Here is a 23,234-nt window from a genome sequence, read left to right as displayed (position 1 = left end):
GTAAGCCAAGATCACACCACTGCATTGTAGCCTCATGACACAGTGAGACTCCATCTCAAAAATAAAAAATTAAAAAAAGACTGTCCTCCTTCAACTCTTTTTTTTTTTTTTGCTATTAAATAAGAGTTTTGTATTAAACTGTTCAGAATTGGGTTGTCCTTGTTTTTAGGATCCCACATTATCTCTTTTGAATAAAACATGTTGTTGGGTGACAGCCCTTAGGGTTTTTGTCAAATCATTTCCCGTGTGAATCCCCTTTATCCTCATTGTCCTTGGCTTAAGAAGATGGTATCTGATAATGATGATTTAGAGGTAATTTCTGCTGACCTCATCCCTGAATCAGAGGAAACAGCAGGGAGTAAGTTCTAAGTTCAGGGCCCACACCGTATCAAGTTTAGGCCTGGGGAAGACAGTATGACTCTTTCCAAACTCTCCAAAACACAACTGGGCTCCAAGACTGCCCAGGGTCTCACTGATAGTCAAGGCTTGGGCTCCTTTATTCAGAAGAGTAAGATTAAAGAAAACTTCTGTAAATTAAAAAGTGTTGGTGCCGAGATGGCGCTCCATGGATCACATGGAGGGGACAGAAGATTGCAGAATTGGCAATGTCCTGCGTGGAAGCTGGGCCACCCAGAGTGGCCTGGGAAGCCTCTCAGATGCTGGATTCTACTGGGCTGTTGATCACCTTGGGTTGGGCTATTTCATTGTTATCACAAAATAAATAGGATGCTCAAAGTCATGTTCTGGCAGAGAATCAAGCAACTTCACACTGGTCCTCTAAACCAATCCTCATAGCAGGGCTGGGAGACAGGTGTTACCTTTCCCACCTTACAGAGAATGAAACAGAGAGGCAAAGCCTCCGAAGGACACCACACTTCCGACATTGCAAAGCAGGATCTGAGTCCGGGCTCCTCCGTCCAAATCCACTTGCTAGACTTTCTTTCCCACGTGTAGACTACAGCTGGAAGGGTCTTGGAGGACACATTTTAGGCCAACCCTCTCGGTTTACAATCCAGAGAGCGGAGACCCCCGAGAAGCCGAGTGACTTGTCCAAGGCCACGCAGCGAGTGTGTGCAAGGTGGGAGGGGAGCCCGAGACGCCCTGTGTCTCCTGTCCTCGCAGGTTCCTTCCTCCCCGCAGCCCGCAGGGGACGCTGGAGGAGGAGCTGAGCCGGGTGTGCCGGGGCCCCGGGCCGGGGCGTTCCGGGGGCGGTCCCCAGCGGCCGCGCATTCCAGAGCCAGCCGCGCGTCTTGGGGCTCGGAGGAGCCGGGGCAAGTTCCGGGCGCTGCCTGGAGCCGAGGTTCCAGGCCTGGGGGTCGCTTCCAGCCTCCAGATCCCGTGCGGTTCTGGGGACCCTCAGAAGCACCGAGCCATCCCTACCCTGGGAACTTTCCGCAGACTCGCCGGGATCTGGGGTGAGTGGGGCCACTGGCGGGTTGTTTGTGGGACTCTGGCAGAGCCGAACCTTTCGGACTCGCGACCTCGCTCTCGTGCGGCCCCTTCCCCAGGGCTCCCAGCTCTCTTCTTTATGTCCTCTCTCTCCTCTCCCATGTCTCCCTCTTCATCACTTTTGCATTTCTTCCCCTCACCCCCTCCTCCCTTTTCTCCCGCTGTCAACCCTTAAGTTCGAGCCACCTCGTGCACAGAATTTTGGGCCTGGGGGAGGCAGAGCTTGGGTGGGCGAGCCCCAGCCCCACTCGGAGACAGGCTTCTCTCCGGGTCCCCTGCCTTTGCCTTCTCAGGAAGCCTCCTCCGGCGCACTGCCACCTCCTGGCCCAGCGTCGGGGTTCAGCGCCCGGGCCTGAGCACCTGCTTGGGCGCTGCGCTGGATTTGGGTCTTTGCACGACTCAAGACAGCTGCTTCTCTGTCCCGCGTAGAAGGCGCCAGGAGTTTGGAGTCCGTAGTGGCGGGTTCCAGCCTTGGTTGTCACTAGCTGCTTTACCATCCTTGTTTTTCCATCAGTGAAATGGGGAAAACATTTTTGTTTTTGTGTTTGTTTTGTGTGCAGAAAGCAAATGAGAAAGAAAGTGAGAAAAGTATCTTGGAGAGAAGCCTTTCTTCACTTTCCCTCCTGCTGGTTATCTGCCCCTTTCCTGAGGAGGTAGTTGTTCCAGTTGCCGGTTCTTTTGCTCCCTGCGCTCCCCTATGCCAGTTTCTTGAGGGTAGGGACTGCCTGTGTATCCTCATCTCTGAGGCATCCTCAGCTCTTGGCACAGGGCCTGGCTAACAGTAGGTGCTTCATACATACCTACTGAGTGAAAGGATGAAAGGTGTAAACCCCCCAAATCCATTCAAATCTCAGGGACTGTTATTTTGATTGAGCGCCAGGCTGCGCTCTTACTCATGCAGCTGCACTTGTTTCTTCTGGACCAGCTGGAATCCTGCTGCCCCTGAGGGCTGAGTCGTCTCCCGTGTGTCTGTAGTGAATACTAAGGTCCTGAAAGCTCCAGGGTGTGGTGGTGAAGGCTGCGCAGTCGTACAAGTATCAGAGATTCCTTGAACATCTGCCGTGATGCCTGGTGCCACTGCAGTGGGCACCTGGTTTGGAAGGATTGGGGATGCCTGAATGGGGTGGAGGTGGGAGGGGGAGGAACTGTTCTCTGGGGGTCAGGAAACCCTCTGAGTTACCTTGATGGAGGCATTTCCCCTCTCTGGACCATGCCCTCACACATCTGTAAAATGAAGATGCGGGTGTGGAACAGATGTTTGTTTGTCTATGGTTAAGCATGGCATGCTCTTTGGTTATGTGGGCGGCACATCAGTCCTTTAGACACACGCAAGACAGCACAGCCCTCTAGACACACGCAAGGCAGGACATCATGTGCTTCTGCAGTAACAACTGAAAAAACCAAAAAGTGTTTTCCTGCCCCAACTGGGACCTCCTGTTCCCAGCTGTCCTGGGTTTGTGAATCATGCTGTGGGGGTTACAAGTCGTGCTTCATGAAGTCTTCCACACATTGACCTCTCCCGACCTCAGAACTGATGCTCCCTGCCTCAAAAGGTCTGGGGAATCCCAGAGAACAGCCAGAAAACCACTGAGCTGTGGTGGGGTGTTAGAGACACAAAACAAATGAGAGACTCTGGGGGCCTGCGGTTGGGTCAGATCCTGGGCCCTTGGGGGTGACAGACCAAGGGGATAAGGGCCAGTCACAGCCTCAGATGTTTTCCCAGCCATATTCCAATCTTTCTTTAAACACTGCCTCTGCTTCTCCTCTATGGATTGAAACATGCAAACAGAGGAAATACTTCCAAGGAAAGAGGATATCTTGGTTGGGCTTACACTACCACACATGTCATCTGATAGGGCATAAAAAATAGGCATGTGTACTCACAAACACAGTTTATTGGAGTATAGGAGTAAATGTTAGCATTGCCACACCCTATATTGTCCTCCCAAACTCTGACTGGCCCAGTAAGCTGAATGATGTTATAATGATCATACTTGTCATTTACTGAGTGCTTACTATAAGTTAGGCGTAACTCTAAGTATTTTACTTGTATTAATTCATTTAGGCTTTACTACAATCCTGTTAGGGAGGGACTGTCATCACCTCCATTTTACAGATGAGCAAACAGGTCCAAAGAGAGTAACTCGCCCGTGATCACACAGAAAGTAAGTGGCAGAGCTGTAATTTGAACGAAGGCAGCCTGGCTCCAGGGCCTGTCCTCTGAACTTCATTGGAATTGTGGGTATCAGGTTCAGATCTTGCCTCTGTCACTTACTTTCAGGGTGACCTGGGGGAAGTTAAATGAGAATTTGGGAGACACTGTTCTAGTGGAACTCTAGAGACCTAGTACCCTTCCAACTCACTAGAGAAACAGAAGGTGAACCTCAAGAGAGAATGGAGACATCTAGCAGTAAAGGCTAAGATGTAGGTAGTTAGGAAGGGGAGTTGGTCAGAAGTACAATTGCCTGGCCCATGAAACAACAGCAAGCCAGATTCAACGTCTAAACCGTATACTTTAAATTGCTTAGTTGTATAGAGCTAAAGCTTCCTTATTTTATTGATTTGCACTCTGATTGGCTGATTGGATATGTTTCTTGCTATATTCATTCCGGAAAAATGAAACAGAGGCGGGAGAAGAAGAGACAGAGAAAATGAAATGGATTCCTCAAATTAGTTTCAATTAATGATGACGCAAACCTGGCATAAAAGTCTCTACTGCTAATCCCCTGCCCCAGGCAGACATTCGTAATTAGTACCTTGCTCCTTACCCACCACCAGGCCCTGGACTCCTTCTTAACTCAGTGCTCTGGACACCCCTACCAGGTGATGCTGGAGCTTTCGTTTGGTTCTCCCAGACTTCCCACTTCGTTCTTCTGGGTATGATCAAGGAATTAGCAAGCGGCAAAACAGGAAATCTTTCTGTTTGTTTCCTAAGGTAGTAGATGCCTTAGGAAATACCTTTGGGCTTTTTAAAGATGAGTTTTCTCTTCCTTTTACTCTTTTCTGTTTTTTCTCTAACAACTTTCAACCCAAGACCATCCTGGAACTGAGGACATGGCTGTGGGGGAGGTTGGATGTCAGGAGGGCAGTCAGTCTTCTAGAGCTGGCCAGACCTTTCGAGATCACCTTGTCCATCCGTTCCAACTGATGGACAGTAAAATCCAGGTCCAGCTGGGAAGAGTGACTTACTCAGGATCATACCGTATGTATTTGTTTTCTAGTGCTGCTATAACAAGTCACCACAAATTTAGGGGCTTAAAAAGATGCCTGCAAATTTATTATAGTTCTGCACATCAGAGATTCCATATGGGTCTGTGAAAATAAAATCAAGGTGTCATCGGGCTGTATTTCTTTCTGGAGGCTCTAGGGGAGAATCAGTTTCCTGCTTATTTGAGTTGTTGGCAGAATTCAGTTCCTGTGGTTATAGGGCCAAGGTCACTGTTTTGTTGCTGGCTGTGAGCTGAGGGCCATTCCCTGCTTCTAGAGGCCACTGCCTTCCTTGGCTCATAGCTCCTTTCCTCCATCTTCAAAGCTAGTGACAGTAAATCAAGTCCTTCTCATGTCACATCTCTCTGACCCACTCTCTTACCTTCTTCACTTTTTTTTTTTTTTTAAACCCGGGGCCTCGAGCAGCCTTCTTCACTTTTAAGGGCCACATGATCAGGTTACAGCCATGTGATTAGGTTACACCCACCTGCCTATCGAGATAATCTCATCTCAAAGTCCTTGACTTTAGTCACATCTGCAAAGTTCCTTTTCCTTCTCTTCTTTTGGCTGTGCCCTCTGAGTCATGCTTCCTTTTTCATATTCAAGATTCTGGAGACCAGGACATAGATGTCTTTGGTGGTGGCGGTGGGCATTATTCTGCCTTTCACACACACGAGGCCCACTTTGGGAGAGCCACCTGTTCAGGCTCACACATTGAGGCAACGCATTACCTCCGACCAGTGCTCCCGCAGCTCTGTCACGGAGCCTCCTGCCAGCCCCTCTCATGGACAGTCTCCTTTGTCAGCCCGCCACACAGCAGACACTTAATCACTGGCAAATGGCAATGATGGATGGTAGTGGCTTAAACAGGATGCCAGGGATTTGGCCTGGGCTTTCTCCTCTGCTAGCTCTCTGTTGGTTTTTAAGACTCTGATTGGTTGGTTCAGATGGTACGTGCTGCCTTACACAGCTCTGGCTGTGTTCTGATCTCTTTGAAATATCCTGGTGTTTTTCCATTTTTCCAGCCACAGAGAAGCAGATGGAAACTCAGGCAGGGAACAACTCTGTAGCTTGTTAGGAAGTTTGGAGAGACAGGGGCCAGTTGGGGTGAAATGAGACCAGAGTACTCCTTAGGGACCTTGGGTCATTGGAGAAAAGCCTGTGATTTGATTCATTTCACATTTTTGGTAGTTGTATGTCCTGTCCATTCCTTCCTCTGGCGCCTTTATTTGGACCAAAGGTCCCTGATGAAATGACTGTGCTGGGTTGGTAAATGTTTGAGGCTAACCATTACACAATGGGAGGAGAAATACTTCCAAGAGTGAATGTGAAGCTGGTTTGTCCTTCTCATATTGTACTTGGCATGGAAAACCTGCTCCCCCTTTCATCAGCCTCCCTGTCCTCTTCTGAGAACAGAAAGATTCACATCTTGGGCAACAATTCTGCTCCCCAACCCTTGCTCCTCCCTCCCCACCTCAGTGCCCAGCTCCTGAGCACATGGAGTCAGAACTCAAATTTGAGCTTACCAGCCCAAGCAAATCAACAAGTGGGAATCCTGGAGGACTTCATTCTGAAAGGCCAGTTCCCCTCTGCCTGGCATGTACAGGGTGGGCTTGGGAAGAAAGAAGTCCCCATAATCCTTTCTGAATGTACAAAGAGCCTAGAAAATGATAAAATCAGAGGATGCCATGTTATTTTGGAGACAAGGTTCTGACGTTTAGGATCATTGGAACTTTTGCAGGGATGAGGATTCTTTCTGGACCTCTTCAGTCAATTAGGCTCCATGAGTAAGCTCACATCTGAAGTAGTCTTCCTGTATTCATTTCTTCATTGATTTTATATTTGTTGGCACTTATAATTGACAAGCCCTGTGATAGGTGCTGAGGACACAGCAATACACGAGAGATGAGGCTTCTGCTCTCCTTGTGCTTGCATTTGAGGCAGCAAAGGAACAAGTCTTTAGCCTGGTAGGAAAAAAGCCAATAAAAACAAACAAGCAACAAACAAGCTAATTTTAGATTGTGAAAAGTGTATGCAGAAAATAAAACAAGATAAGAGTGGTAGTTTAACAGAGTGGGTCCAGAGAAACTTTACTAAAACATAACATTTAGGCTGAGGTCATGGACATTGAGACAAAGGACGGGGAGGGAAAGAGCATTCTGAGAAGGAGCAGTAAGCGCAAAGTTCTTCAAGTGGGATCAGCTCCTGGGACACAGATGTGAGGTGCCCCAGGCTACAAAGCGGCCAGTGCAGGCCCCCATCCAGGAGCTTGAATTGCCCTCTTTGTCTGGCTTACATGTTCCATTCTTGCCTGGCAACCTGAGCAGCATCTTTGGAAGGTGGAGCCTTTGGAAGCGGTCCAATAAGGTAGACAACGCTGGTAAACCCTCTAGTCCTGTGCCTTGGGAACCATCAGCCTTGCTCACATTCTGCAAAATACTTGAAGAGTCATGCATCTTTGGACACCCCAGCATCAGTGACTCGGAGCTAGTTCTAGCTGTCTCCTCTCTGGCCACCGTGGCTGGTGGAAACAAAACAGCCGGAGCACGGTCTGCCCAGAGCTCTGGGAGTGCTAGGCTAAGGCCATACCCATAAGAAGCCACCTGCCTTTATCTGCCTCTTCTCCCACTTTGGGATAATTAAGCTTGCCTGCCAGCAGGAAGTCACTTCTTTTATTGCCTTCTTCCTCAGTGAACTCTCTGGCAGTAAAACCACTTGGATAACCATTGGCAAGCTGTCAAAAGCCGACTGTTAGCTGCAGCTCAGATGTGGAGGCTGTAGGTTTCCGGTGGGAGGTTCAAACTGGGGACAGCTTAAAAGTTTTTTACTTAAAAAAATTTTTCACTGTGGTTTTCTACATTGGGCCCAGATCAGTCACGAAGCAGTCACGGCACCCTAACTAATGGCAGGGCCTCTGAACTCCTTTTTAATTCAGGAATGATGCTGAGTTCACCAGCTCAGTTTAACTTTGGGAAGCCCTCACTGTGTCCGAGGCGTTGTCCTAAGTGCTTTATGTGCATTAGCTCATTTAACCTCCAGCACATCCCAATTAAGTGGTTGCAATTATTCGTTATTATTTCCATTTCACAAATGAGGAAACTAAAGCTCAAAGAGGTTAAGCCTCTTGCCAAAGCCACCAGGACTACGTGCGGCTCCAACACATCATGTATCTCATCCTCTCTGGGCTTTGTTGATAGCAGCTGTTCTATTCCTCCTGCCTTTCCCCACAAGCTTTTTGTCTTATCAGTATCTGAGAGGGATGTCTTGAAATCTCTGACTATAATTGTGGATTTGTCTATTTCTCCTTATAATTCTGAGATTAGGTACATAAAAATAGAAACTCACTTTACCTTTCTGGTGTCTCTAGCAATACTTTTTGCTGAAAAGTCTACTTGGCCTTATGCTAGGATGGTGCTACCAGCCTAGGTGAGTCATGGTTACACAGTGTTTTACTTGTATCCTTTGACTTTTAACCTTTCTAATCCCCAGGTGTCTCTTATAAAAAATATATATGTATGTGTCTGTTTCATGTTTATTTGTATATACCCTAACAGTCCTTGTTAGTTTAGATCTACCGTCTTTCTCTGTGCTTGCTATTTGTCCCCTCTATTCTAAGTCTTTGTTGTTGTTTTTCTCCTCTCCTGTTTTCCCCTGGAAATTGTGCACTCTTATAATTTTAGTGGCTACCATAGAGATTATTATACGCATCCTGGATTTAACAAAGTCTAATGTGGTTTGATTCTTCTGCCCTTTCTTAGGCAATACAAGAAAATCAAAACACCTTAATTCTATTTCTTCCGCTATTTGTTGGTTATTGCTCTTGAACACTGTTATTCTGTATTTTTTTTTTTCTGGAAATCTCTTTTTTTTTTTTTTTGACACAGAGTCTCACTCTGTCACCCAGGCTGGAGTGCCGTGTGTATTCTTGGTTCACTGCAACCACCACCTCCTGGGTTCAAGTGATTCTCCTGCCTCAGTCTCCCAAGTAGCTGGGATTACAAGTGTGTGCCACCACATCTGGCTAATTTTTGTATTTTTAGTAGAGACACGGTTTCATCACGTTGGCCAGATGTTCTTGAACTCCTGACCTCAAATGATCCACCCACCTTTGCCTCCCAAAGTGCTGGAATTACAGGTATGAGCCACTGTGCCCAGTCTGAAAATGTCTTATTGCACCATTATCCTTAGCAGCTGTTTCTTTTCACCTCTTTGAGGAGATCATTCTGCTGTTTTTTAATTCCATTGTTTCTGTTGCGAAGTTAGTTGTCAATCTAATTGTTTCTCATTTGAAGATATTCTGTCTTATTTCTCTTTATCTTTGGGTCTCAGCATATTTACTGTATTTCTTTTTTCAAATGGAGTCTCACCCTGTTGCCCAGGCTGGAGTACAGTGGTGCAGTCTTGGCACACTGCAATCCTGCCTCCTGGGTCCAAATGATTCTCCTGCCTCAGCCTTCTGAGTAGCTGGGACTACAGGCATGTGCCACCATGCCTGGCTAATTTTTGAATTTTTAGTAGAGACAGCGTTTCATCATATTGGCCAGACTGGTCTCAAACTCCTGACCTACCCACCTTGGCCTCCCAAAGTGCTGGGATTAACAAGCGTGAGCCACTGCACCCAGCTAGATTTACTATATTTCTAATTATGGATTTCAGTTTATATATTCTGCTAGGAGTTCATGGGACTTTAGTATGCAAATTGATGTCTTTCATCAGTTTTGGAAAATTGTTATTATTTATTTCAATATTGTTTCTGCCTCATTCTCTCTTTTTTCCTTCTGTTACTCCAATATATTTATGTTGTACCTTGTCACTATATCCTCTATCTCTCTTATCTGTTTTTTTTTCCTGTATTTTCCATCCTTTTATTTCTCCCTACTTCATGCTAAATACTTTCCCCTGGCCTTTCTTCCAGTTTACTAATTCTCTCTTTAACTATGGTTAACCTACTGAATTTTTAAGCCCGTCTACTGAATTTTAAATTTCTATTATATTTTTCTGTTCTAGAATTTCTGTTTGGTTCTCTTTGTTGCTGTTGTTTTTTGAGACAGGGTCTCACTCTGTTGCCCAGACTGGAGTGCAGTGGCCCAATCATGGCTCTCTGCAGCCTTAGCCTCCTGGGCTCAGGTGATCCTCCCACCTCAGCCTCCTGAGCAGCTGAGACTACAGGTGCACACCATGCCTGGCTAATTTTTAAATTTTTTGTATGTGGAGATGGGATTTTGCCATGTTGCTTAGGCTGATCTTGAATTCCTGAGCTCAAGTGATCCACCTGCCTTTCCCTCCCAAAGTGCTGGGATCACAGGTGTGAGCCACCACTTGTAACCTCTCTTTGGTTCTTTAAAAATATCTGTGTGTTCTTTCTTATAATTTCCAATTCTCTGTCAACATTCTCACACTTGCAGTTTTTTCCTGTTTGAACATAGTAAGCAAGGTTATTAAAACTGTGTCTGTCTGATGACTCCAATATATGTAGCCCCTGTAGACTTTTTTCCTATTGTCTGTTGTTTCTGATTATTTTGTTTTTATCATCCTTTTTGCATTCTTGATTAATTTTGGTTATGTATTGGACATTATATTTGTAAAAAAAATCATAATTTGAGGCCTATTGTGATGTTATTACCTCCAGAGAGGATGTATATTTGCTTCTGCCAAGCACCTGGAGATTCCTTAATTTAATTTCAGGAGCTATGATAATACAAAGCTGAGTTGTAGTCTCTGGGAAGACTGGTATACTTCCAGTCCATCCTTAGCACTAAGGGTGCTTTTCTAAGGTCCAAGCTCAAAGTGCAGTTTTACTCCCTATCTTGACAGCTCCAGCTTTTGTCCCCTTAGCCCCCTGAGCCTGTCACAACTGCTTAGTCTCCATTCTCCATGAAGGGAAAAGCTACCCCAAATGGCAGGCTCCCCTCCCTGGATTTTGGCCTCCTCCCAAATCTTAGACTGGTGATTCTTCATTATTTTGTTAGCTCTTAGCGCCTTCAAGCAGGTGTTTTGGTCCCACTTTTCTAGCTGTCTTCAGTAGAAGGCCTGGTCCAAATTGTCGAGTCCCCCATTACAAGAATTGGAAGTACTGATCTTCATTAATTCCCTAAGTATGGAATGGCTTTCAGCTAAAAACAGTGTTTGACCTGGACTTAGAATCAAGCTGTGGATCTGTTATACTCCATGCTTACACACTGGGTCTGTGTGTCCTCTTTGGAGGTAGCTGTAGTGTAGCAGTAAGTTCAGGATCAAGATTCCTGAGTTTGAATCCTGTTCACTTAGCTTTATGATCAATAGCTGGCTAACCTCTCTTAGCTTTAGGTTTTTTTTTGTTTTGTTTTTTTGTTTTGAGACAGAGTCTTGCTCTGTCCCCCAGGCTGGAGTGCAGTGGCGCCATCTCGGCTCTCTACAACCTCCACCTCCCAGGTTCAAGCAATTCTCCTGCCTCAACCTCCCGGGCAGCTGAGACTACAGGCACCTGCCACCACACTCAGCCAATTTTTTGTATTTTTAGAAGAGATGGGGTTTTACCATATTGGCCAGGCTGATCTCAAACTCCTGACCTCGTGATCCACCCTCCCTGGCCTCCCAGAGTGCTGGGATTACAGGTGTGAGCCACTGCGCCCGGCCAGCTTTAGTTTTCATAGCTGTAAAATCCCCACATAGGAATTTTGTGAAGTTTTAATAAGTTAATGAATGGGATTTGTTAAGCAGATACAAATAATACAAATTTGTGAAATGAAACAAATTTCTGTTTTTACAAATTCAAACAAATACAATTTGTTAAGCAAATGCTGGCTCGTATGACCCTGTGTTTGAGGAAATAAGAGGAGTGGTACTTCAGTTTTCTGTGCTTCTTGAAGCATAGAGTAATAAGGAGTAAGTAATAGTAACTCCTGAGAGAGTATCTTGCAAATACCAAGTATTTGATATATGAATAAATGAATGAATATCCTGGACAGAGTTACTGTCATAATAGTACTCAACCAAAAAGAGAAACAATATTGTCTTGTCAGAGAGGAAAAAGCTGCTTTCTAGTGGGTCTGGTGAGTAGATAACACAGGCTTGTTGCCTTGAATCCAATTACGCTAAAACTATCAACTTGTGGGAAATTTGAATTTCTGAAGTTTATATAATTTTTCATATAACTAGAAAACTTGCCAAGTGGTGGGATTGGCTGTAACAATGATTCTTTCTTTTACAAAAGTACTTTTAGTTGCTTAAGAAAAATGGTCCTAGAAGTAAAACTTGGTGTTTCCTAATCAGGCAGTAGGGCTTCCCCTTTCCTGGATTGGATCAAGTGGAATACTTGATAGAGACAATGAATTTTCTACCTTTGGAAAAAATAAAATTTGGCGAGGTGTGGTGGCTCATGCCTGCAATCCCAGCACTTTGGGAGACTGAGGTGGGAGGATCACTTGAGGCTGGGAGTTCAATACCAGCCTGGCCGACATGGTAAAACCCTGTCTCTACAAAAAATACAAAAATTAGCCAGGTGTGGTGGTGCACGCCTGTAATCCCAGCTACTCAAGAGGCTGAGGCACCGGTTTGCTTGAACCTGGGAGGTGAAGGTTGCAGTGAGCTGAGATCACACTACTTTACTGCAGCCTAGGCAACTGAGCGAGACTCCATCTCTAAATAAATAAATAAACTTTTTTTCCTCTTTTGTAGAAACTACATTGTTTTTTCTCCTCCTTACATTTGGTCTTGTTAGTAGATACAAAATAGTCATTTTGGGATTATTGACTTCTCCGTTAAATTGGCTAAGTAATTTAAATTACTTATGTAATTTAAATTACTTACGTAAATTACTTATTTAATTATATATTAAAAATTATATAATTTTATTAAATTATATAATTTTATATATTATTAAAAATATATAATTTTAATTATATATTAAAAATAAATATTACTTAATTAATTACTTATGTAAATTAATTAATTTAAATTAATTAATTTAAATTACTTATGTAATTTAAATTACTTACTAATGTAAATTACTCCTCCTCCGTTAAATTACTGAGGAGGAGTAATTCACATCCAGTTCACAGGGCTGGTGGCATAGGACCTGTCATCTGGTGGGATGGCATGTTTGGTACTAGTGGCTTTTCTGCTGGTGAGCTCAGGTGGTTTTAGCGCAATTTCTTAGACAAACTTATATTGAACATATGTCAAAGCTTATTATTTGCTAAGGAGGCAAATAGATAAAGTATGCTAGTTCAAAATGATGAGAGTAGGCCTGACTGATGTTTTACTTCCTACAGTCATAAAAACATCATATTCTTATCAGTGATAGTCATAAATTTGTGACATAAATGGTTTGGGCCATATCCAACATGAACCATTAATTAGAAATAACCAGCAATAGATCTGTGAGGCAAATGATAAATTAATGTATGACTATTAGTTAATGTACCAAGAAACAAGGTTTTACGCACTCATGCCAGAGAGGTCAAATAGAAGGCAGATAGGAGAAGCTTCGAGTCCTGCTTTTTCTCAAGCAAATATTTCTAGTGTGCAATTAAAGATGCTGAGCGTATGGTTTGCTTACCTCTTATTTGGGAGACAAAATTTTTCTTTCATAGTAGGGAGAGGCGGAAGTGATTGGAAGCCGTGTTACATGGGGAAGAACAGCCCAGCGAAGGACACGTTTGAGTATTGAGAAGTGTAAAACAGGGAGAAAGAGCTCCCTGTGTCCTATGACACCCGACTCCATCTATGGCCAGCCTTAGAAACCTGGAACAGTAGCTCTAGAAGGGCTTTTGGAGAACACTGCAACTTGTGACTTGCAAACTGTATTTTGAGGAGCCTGGGGAGTCGAGGGGAATCTGAACAGCGGAGCTGCACTGCCAAGTAAGCCCACTGCACTGAGCAGGGATGCCAAAAGACAGCTGGGTAAAATGTTTTTTTCCGATTTGTTTCAATTAAGAAAAAAATGGGCTGGGCACCGTGGCTCACGCCTGCAATCCCAGCACTTTTGGGAGACTGAGGCAGGCGAATTACCTGAGATTGGGAGCTCGAGACACAGCCTAACCAACATGGAGAAACCCCGTCTCTACTAAAAATACAAAATTAGCCGGGTGTGGTGGTGCATGCCTGTAATCCCAGCTACTCGGGAGGCTGAGGCAGGAGAATCGCTTGAACCTGGGAGTCGGAGGTTGCAATGAGCAGAGATCATGCGGTGGAACTCCAGCCTGGGCAACAAGAGCAAAACTCCATTTCGAAAGCAAAAAAAAGAAAAAAAACAATTTTGATTTCATAGCATGTAAATTTTGTGTGTTACGATTTAGTATTGTTTTTAGTTTGAATTACATATGTGAAGGAGGTGGGCACCCTAATCTCTAGTGCTTAGGGTGTCTGAGGTATGTATTCAGCCCTGCTGGGTAGGCAGCACTGCAAGCTTCTCCTGCCAGACCCCCACTTTACAGGCTCTACTAGAGCAGCTTTACTTTTTTTTTTTTTTTTTTTTGAGACGGAGTTTCGCTCTTGTTACCCAGGCTGGAGTGCAATGGCACAACCTCCGCCTCCTGGGTTCAGGCAATTCTCCTGCCTCAGCCTCCTGAGTAGCTGGGATTACAGGCACGCACCACCATGCCCAGCTAATTTTTTGTATTTTTAGTAGAGACGGGGTTCCACCATGTTGACCAGGATGGTCTCGATCTCTTGACCTCGTGATCCACCCGCCTCGGCCTCCCAAAGTGCTGGGATTACAGGCGTGAGCCACCGCGCCCGGCCTAGAGCACCTTTACTTTAACTGTTTGTGTATTGGGGTTAGAAGTACAATTTCATTTGCAAAAGAATTACATTGGTACAGTTTAGGATACAGTTTACAGAAGAATTTCATTTATTCATCTACTTGCTCTGGTTTTTTTTTGTTGTTGTTGTTCTGTTTTGTTTTAGTTAGAGGCAGTGAGATAATCAGATTTATGTATTTTAATGATTATTCCATTAAGAAGTAAGAATACAGGAGGGAGAAGACCCCTGGACTTCAGTTTCCCCATCTGTGAAATGGGACTGGTTCTAGCTTTAATGTTCTAGGATTCTTGATTGTGGATGAGCCCTGAAGCCTGAGTTCCTGTATATGACAGGTTTTACTCGTGAAAATCAGCCAGGCATTTGTATTCCTGGCATTTGAAGTCATGAAGACTGTTTCATGTGAATGGGTTTACAGGAAAGGGCTCTCATGGGGTTCCTTTAGTCTAAGGCAGCTAGCTGATGATGTAGTTAGGAGACCACAAAGAATGATTTATCCCGCCCCCGGTCAGCTTACCGTTTCAGGCTCCTGTGACTCATGCTTCTGTGTCTTAGACCTTGGAGAAAGTTACTCCATTTCCTAGGCTGAGACAGGGCCAGCCTGTGCTTCTGTCTCCTCGGCAAGCCTCAGCAGATCATCCTACGGCCCTGGAGAACTTTGTCAGAGGCTTCTCCTTCATCTGGGAACTTGCCCAGATCTGCCCAGCCTGGCTACAGAGCACCTGGGAATCAATTTCCAAATCTTAATGCCAGAGAGGGTCCTAGAGGTCTTAAAGGTGTTGAGTCCAGAGGTTTGCAAATCTGACTGCACGCTGCAATCACCTGGCAGTGGGAAAAAGGCTCTTCCTCATCCGCTTTTGAGCCTAATTCAATATGCATAGAATGAGACCCAGAAATCAGTGTTTTTTTTTTTTTTTTGAGATGGAGTCTCACTTTGTTACCCAGGCTGGAGTACAGTGGTGCCATCTCAGCTCACTGCAACCTCCACCTCCCGAGTTCAAGAGATTCTCCTGCCTCAGCCTCCCGAGTAGTTAGGATTACAGGTGCCTGCCACCACCAATACACCATTTTGTATTTTTAGTAGAGATGGTCTCGAACTCCTGACCTCAGGTGATCCACCCATCTCGGCCTCCCAAAGTGCTGGGATTACAGGCGTGAGCCACCATGCCCGGTCAGTGAAGTCAGTGTTCCTTTATACTGCCTTGAGGTCACTTACTAGGGCATATGGCATTTGGTGACTACTGCTCTAGTCTCATCTCTTAATTTTATTTGATTTTAAAATTGTATATGTATATTTTTACTCTTTAAGACAAAGAATTATGAAGATAAAACCTCAAAAAAGCCTCTGTTTCCTTAACCCAGTTGGCATAAAAAAATCAGAAGTAATAAATGCTCATGTTGCGAAAATTCAAATGTCATAAAATCATGTTTTATGAACGAAGAATGAAAAGCAAAACCTCTCATTCCTAGTCCAGCTCTTGAAAAGGTAACCACTGTTAACATTTTCCTGAGAGTACACTCAGAAAGTAATTTTCCTGTATATATCCTCACCCATTTACCTACTTAATTCTATAAAATATGAACCAAAGGAATCATCCTACACACACTGTTGCACTTTATTTTTATTTTTTCCACTTGAAATCCACTTCATTTTTATTTTTTCCACATCTTTTGGCACTCATTACAGATTAGATTCCTCTTAAATGACTAATAAATAAATTAAATTTTTAAATCTCAAATATTTTTCATTTATTCCTCCTGCCTAACGGAAATGTAATAGCCTTTGACCAACATCTCCCCACCCCCCCCCCACCCTCCACCCTCCCATTACCACCCTTTTGCTTTCTGTTTCTATGTGTCTGATAGTTTTAGCTTCCATAAATAAATGAGAACTTGAGGTATTTGTCTTTCTGTCCCTGGTTCATATCCTTTAGCATAATGTCTTCATGTTCATCTATGTTGTCGCAAATGGCACTCATTTTCTTCTTTTCCAAGGCTGAATAGTATTCCATTGAGTATATGCCACATTATCTCTATCCATTCATGGTTGATAGACACTTAGGTTCATTCCATAACTTGGCTATTGTGAATAATGCCGAAATAAATATGGGAGTGCAGAAATCTCTTTGACATCCTGATTTCAAATCCTTTGGTTATATGCCTAGAAATGAGATTACTGAGATCATACAGTAACTCTATTTTCAGTTATTTGAGGAACCTCCATTGTGTTTTCCAGAGCAGCTGTATTAGTTAGGTAAATTAATATTTGTAGTGCACTTGGAACAATGATTGATGTGGAATAAGCACTACATGGTTGTTAAATGAATGAATGAATGGGTGAGTGAATGGATACACAAAAATTGCTGCATGGCATTCCATCATATAGATATACCCTTCTTTATTTTACTATTAGTGGACACTTGCTGTGTGTGTTACCTGAACAAATGACGCAGAAAGTAACATCTTTGTACGTATTTCTTGGGTACTCTCCTTTGGGTATTCAATTTGGTTGATCAGTATCTTACTTAGGGTGGCAACAGCAGACATGGAGCCACACATGAATCACAGAAATATCAATCTTACTTTTGAAAGAAACTGCAGGAGATTGTTCTAGCCTTGCACCCTCTGGGCAGGGCATGTATTACATCAATGATTCCCAAGCTGTGCACTGAAGTGTCCTGGGAGCCCCAGTGAACTCACTGGAAGGAGGGGAGTGCTGCAGGAGTTTTAAGATTTTTGACAGAAATAGTGGTATGTGACATCTCTCAGACACTTTACAAATGACTAGCTTAAGATAGTTCACAGTTTAATCTTACTACATTCCTTTTGTTAATGTTATAATTTATGAAGTTGATGAAAATAAATTTTTTTTGAGATAGGGTCTTGCTTGGTCACCCAGGCTGGAGTGCAGTGGTGTGATCATGGCTCACTGTAGCCTGGAGCTATTGGGCTGAAGCAATCCTTCCACCTCAGCCTCCCAAGTAGCTGGGACTACAGGTGCAAGCCACCATGCCAAGCTAATTAAAAAAAAAATGTTGTAGAGACGACATCTCACTATGTTGCTCAGGCTGGTCTTGAACTTCTAGGCTCAAGCAATTCTCCCACCTCGGATTCCCAAAGTGTTGGGGTTATAGGCGTGATCCACTGCACCTAACCCGAAGTTGATTTTTTGGTGGTTGTGTGGTATAGCAAGTACTGGGCAAAAATTAATGTGAAATAATAAGTGAGGATGGCATTGTCCAATATTATTCCAAAGTTTCAAAAGTTACACAGTGATCAGCAGGTTCATATATTCCATTAGTAACTAGTTATGAATGAAAATAAAACCTTTTTTGTGTGTATTTTTTTTTTTTTTTGCAAACAGCTCCTAAGTTGTTAGGCCATAAATATGTATTAAATTGGTTGATTTTGTCATCTATGATTTCTTTCAACAGTGTAGAGATTTTTTAAAGAACTAAAAGTAAGACTACCATTTGACCTAGCAATCCTACTACTGGGTATCTACCCAGAAGAAAAGAAGTCATTATTTGAAAAATATACTTGCACATGCATGATGACAGCAGCACAATTCACAATTGCAAAATCATGGAATCAACCCAAATGCCCATCAATCAACGAGCGGATAAAGAAACTGTGTTATATATATATGATGGAATACTATGCAGCCATAAAAAGGAATGAATTAAATGCCTTTGCAGTGATCTGGATGAGATTGGAGACTATTCTAAGTGATGTAACTGAGGAGTGGAAAATCAAACGTCGTATGTTCTCACTGATATGTGTGAGCTAAGCTAGGAGGATGCAAAGGCGTAAGAATGAAACAATGGACTCTGGTGACTTGGAAGAGTAGGAGGGTGGTGAGGGATAAAAGACTATGAATATGGTGCAGTGTATACATGGGTGATGGGTGCATCAACAGCTCACGAATCACCACTAAAGAACTTACTCATATAACCAAATACCACCTGTACCCCAATAGCTTATGGAAAAATAAAACTACTTAACACTACTACTAACTACTTAATAAATGGAACTTCTTGGTATTTATTTTGACCTGGGGTGCTGTTAAAAAATGACTAAGACACTAAAGATACTGTGAATTGAAAACGATTGGGAACAGCTGGTTTATATCCTTATCCATCCGAACTCTTTTAACTGCAAGTGAAAGACACGAAATAGACACTGCTTAAGCAAAAACAGGGAATTATTGGCTCATATATCTGGCATGTCTAGAGTTGCAGATGGCATCAATCTTGGCTGGATTCAGGTGCTCACATGAGGCCACTTGAGGCTCCATCTATCTTTCCAGCTCTAGGAGGGGCTCGCCGCTTATGGGAGAGATAGCTTCAGGCCAATTCTCTCCAGACTCACATCCTTTCAGTTTAGCAATCCAAGGAGAAAGGATCGTCTTTCCTAAGAGCTTGTGCACAAAAGCTCTGGGGGGAAGACTTTGGTTGACCTAGCCTGAGTCACTTTCCTAACTCTGAACTGTGGTTATGGAGATTTATAATGGTCAACTCTGGGTCACATATCCATCTCTGTGTTCAGGTCAGTGTCCCAACTAAACCATACAGAATAGGTAGGTTCTCCCCAGAAAGGGGAGAATGGGTTAAGGGGTATAGGACCAAAAACAATGCATTTCTCATTTTATAGATGAGAGAACAGACTGGTAGTGTGGTAGCTTAATAGTTAAGCAGGAAGGCTCTGGCGTCCCACCCATCTGGGTTCACTTTCTTGGTCAAATTAATGACCTCTTGTCTTTTAAGGCTTTAGAGTCCTCATCTGTAAAGTGGGTATAACTGAAGGTAAAAGCCAAGAAATAGAAAACAGTAATTATGGTCCCTACCTCAAAGGGTTAATGGTTCAAGTAATGACTGAATGAGTTAATAAACATCAAGTGTCCAGCATAGGTCTGGCAATAGGAAGCCCTCAGTAAACGAAGCCATTATAATTACTAATCAGGGAACCTTAAAGTTTGCATATCCGGTAAGCGACCCAGGCTTCTGACTCCTGAGGGTTTCCTTCTAACCAGGGAGGCAGGGAGCGTACACAACAGTGATCTTCCTTTCTTGTCTGTTGCAGAGTGAAGCAACATGGACGCAGTCAGCCAAGTCCCCATGGAAGTCGTGCTTCCCAAGCACATCCTGGATATCTGGGTTATTGTCCTCATCATCCTAGCCACCATTGTCATCATGACCTCCTTGTTGCTGTGCCCAGCCACTGCAGTCATCATCTATCGCATGCGGACTCATCCTATTCTCAGTGGGGCTGTTTGAGAGCCTCCCAAGAGGGCCAGGTGATGGATGAGGACAGGCATCCTGTCCCCAGCCTCTTCCTGTCTTCAGAAAAGCAGCAGGAGGGACTTTGGGGCATGGACCTGAGTTCTGGTTTTGATTTCTGCCATGAGCCAGCTGTGTGAATTTGGTCAAGGGACCTAACTCTCTGAGTTCCAGGTTCCTTATCTTTCAAATGGGGATGGTGATCCCTGCCCTTCCTACCTCACAGGGGTGTGGGAACCACCTGACTTAGTGGAAGTGAAAGCTATGTGAGCAGTAAAACTACCACAGATATAAAGGTGTTATGCTGAATGCTGAGAAGCTTTGAAGAACCAGAGAAACTGATTCTTTATGATGGCCTTAAAGGTGGTGAGGGAGATATTGGGGGCAGCGCAGACTTTGCCAGTGCCCCTCAGGTCAAACCAAACCAAGCAAGCACCCCGTCCCCATCCCAAGGGGCCAGCAGGACTTTGCCTCAAAGTTATTTTCTTTAAGGTGCCATTCCTTCATGTTTTCTCAGTTTGGAGGGAGATGGGTAGAGCTTTCCAGAACCTTCTCTATGCCAGAATCTCTGCCCTTGTGTAATCTGAAGGATGACTGTGCCATCTTTGGGCACTGCCAAGGGAGTTGGGGTGATGGGCTTCTTTCTGCTCTGGAGTCTCACGTCTGTTAGCTTTGACACTCAAACCATGTTGGCATATGCAGGGTGGTGGAGTTCCCTGCCCAGCTTTTGGGGTCTCTGGCCCCCAACTCCTTGTGTGTGTCCCTCTGTCTAGCTAATGCTGTAATTAGCTCCATGTGTACCCCCTTCACTCCCTCCCACCAGCACTGCAGCCAGCCTAAGGCAATTGTATTTTAAGAGATGTTCCCGGGACTTTTGGGACCTACCAAAACAATGATGGCTATTTTAGATGTGATAATTTATATTTATGTAGAGATATTTCTGGACCATTCAAACTCTTCAATACCAATATTAGGAGCATCTTGCAATTTAGTAAATTATGTAAGAAGATAGCACAGATATCAGGATATTACTGTGTGAAAATGATGCTTTTACTTCGATGGGATCTCATTGATGTACACAATCAATTTCCAATAAAGTGCTAGAATGTGCATGTCTGAGGTCTTTCTTTAAAGAGCAACTGTTAAACTCAGAACTCAGGTAAAAGTCTTACATTGAATTTATCGTCCTTCGAGACAGTTTGCATTTAGTAACAGGAGAAGAATCAAATTTACTTCCAGGGCTCTAGCTTCAGCGTGTGGGTCAAGTTGTGCAGGTTACACACAGATAGTACAGAGGGGAAGAACAGATTTTGAATATCAGATTCAAATAATGACAAGACAATGAATTTAGTATTGGACATGTTGCATTTGAGGCGCTTGTGATATTGAGGTGGACACACTCAGGATGCCGTTGGAGATCTGAGTTTTTTCTTGGAAAAGATGTGATGTTTGGCCTTAGGGTATGGGGGATTAACCCCTATGGTAGATAAGGCCGTACAGGTAGATAGGATCAGAATACAGCCAGTGCTCAACTTACGACCACGATTGGTTCCGACAGACCGGTCACAACACGATTTGGTCGTAAGTTGCGTAGGCTATATGCACTCGGAGATGGTAGTGCTGCCAGAAGCTGGTCTGCACTGTCGTACGCCCAGCTGGGCAACGTTTGCGCTGCCAGACACGGAGCAGTCGTGGCTAGCAATTGTGGTCGTAAAGTCGAATGGTCGTACGTTACATAGGTCGTAAGTCGATCAATACCTGTATACAGACTTAGAAGAGTGAGGTGCTAAATGCGGAACTTTGAAGACATTAAATAGGAGTGGAGGGGTGATAGAAGGGGAAAAAAGCAGAGAGATTGGATGGGTCCTGTGATATGAGGTGTTTCAACAGAGGTGCAATAATATTTTGTGTGTGTATGTGTATATATATATATATAATTTTTTTAGCAGAGATGGGGTTTCACCATATTGGCCAGGCTGGTCTCGAACTCCTGACCTCAAGTGATCCACCTACCTCCACCTCCCAAAGTGCTGCGATTACAAATGTGAGCCACCGTGCCTGGCCCCAGTAATATTTTGTAGGTTAAGAAAGGAGTGGAAGGTTAGGAAGTTGAGGCAGTGAGAACGGAAACCTTTCCAGGAAAAGCACTGTAATACAGAGGTAAGAGTTAGAGGAGAGCATCAGGGGAAAATGGTGACAGGGACTTCTGTCTTAGTACATTCTGGTGGCTCTAACAAAATGCCTGAGACTGGTAACTCAGAAACCACAGAAATATACTGCTCAGAGTTCTGGAGGCAGGGAGGTTCAAGGCACATGCAGATTTTGCGTCTGGTGGGAGTCTGTCCCTCATACATGGTGCTTTCTATGTGTCCTCATGGCGGAAGAGGCAAAGAAGATCCCTCAGGCCTCTTTTATGCAGAAACTAATCCCATTCATGAGAGCAAAGTCCTCATGACCTTATAGCCTCCCAAAGGCTTCGCCTCTTAGTGCTAACACCATGAGGGTTGGGTTCCAACATATGAATTTTGCGGGGGACACAAACATTCAGACCATAGCAACCTTGCAGGTCATAAGATTCTGATTGGTATGCTCAGCATCTCTTCCAGCTGTTTCTGGTGAGCCTTCCTGGATGGCAGAGGCTGGAAAGTAAAACAAACAAACAAAAAATAAACGAAAACCACAGAGAAAGTAAAAACCTGTATGTCTGTGACTACACTTGATAGGGATTCAAACGTGATTTAGGCTTTGCTGTTCAGATGCACGTATGCCAGGTTTTAGTTTGGAACCTAGCTGAGCTGGGAGAGATAGGACAGGGTGTAAGGCAATCACAACACTGGTGTGAATCCCAAAACTGCAGCACACTCTGGAGCCAAGCCCACAGCTTTCCGATCCCTGGATCTCAGTTGAGATGGGACAGTCCTGCAGCCCACAGCCAAGACTGTGGCTTTCTTGTTCCCTAGCTTCCCACTTGTTATAGAAGTGGTAGTAGCTCCCCAAGATGGTCAGTTTTGCACTGTCGATCTGGGAGGAATTCTAGTAACCCCTGCCTTCTGTGTGCCCCCAATCCTTTTAATGATTTTAAGCACATCATTCCCTATATTAAAGCATGTTTAGGCTGGGTGTGGTGGCTGACACCTATAATCCAAGCACTTCGGGAGGCCAAGAGGTCAGGAGTTTGAGACTAGCCTAGCCAACGTGACGAAACCACCTCTCTACTAAAAATACAAAAATTAGTCAGGCGTGGTGGTAGGCGCCTGTAATCCCAGCTACTCAGGAGGCTGAGGTGGAAGAATCACTTGAACTTGGGAGGTGGAGGTTCCAGTGAGTTGAGATCACACCACTGCACTCCAGCCTAGGGAACAGAGCAAGACTTTGTCTCAAAAATAAATAAGTAAGCATATTTAATTTGTATTTGCTAGAGTATACCTTAATCAGTCCAGATGGAAGAAAAATCTGTTAATTCCTACAAATTCTTATTTTAGCAATTCAACTTGTAAGTCCATCATATGATCCAGAATTATGGGGGAAGAAGTTTGTTAATGGGAGGCAGATGGTCTT

The 23,234-nt window shown here is 44.1% G+C and overlaps 1 protein-coding gene across 2 annotated transcripts in view; it reads left to right on the top strand.

Moving 5' to 3' along the window:
* The window catches only part of SMIM3 (small integral membrane protein 3), a 39,605-nt gene extending 18,817 nt beyond the window's left edge, over positions 1–20,788 (top strand). Inside the window, exons 1-2 of one of the 2 annotated variants that reach the window (XM_032250182.1) lie at positions 1,255–1,415; positions 19,480–20,788. In XM_032250182.1, the coding sequence (XP_032106073.1) occupies positions 19,491–19,673 (183 nt within the window). In that variant the 5' untranslated portion in view covers positions 1,255–1,415; positions 19,480–19,490 and the 3' untranslated portion in view covers positions 19,674–20,788. Of the gene's footprint in view, positions 1–1,254; positions 1,416–19,479 lie in introns of those variants that run through there. The other variant, XM_032250183.1, reaches the window with a different exon arrangement.
* Positions 20,789–23,234: the final 2,446 nt, after the last annotated feature.

Source organism: Sapajus apella, unplaced genomic scaffold (genome assembly GCF_009761245.1).
Source record: "Sapajus apella isolate SASKATOON/1434 unplaced genomic scaffold, GSC_monkey_1.0 scaffold71, whole genome shotgun sequence".
Lineage (NCBI taxonomy): Eukaryota > Metazoa > Chordata > Mammalia > Primates > Cebidae > Sapajus > Sapajus apella.
This window is presented reverse-complemented; position numbering and strand designations above follow the sequence as displayed.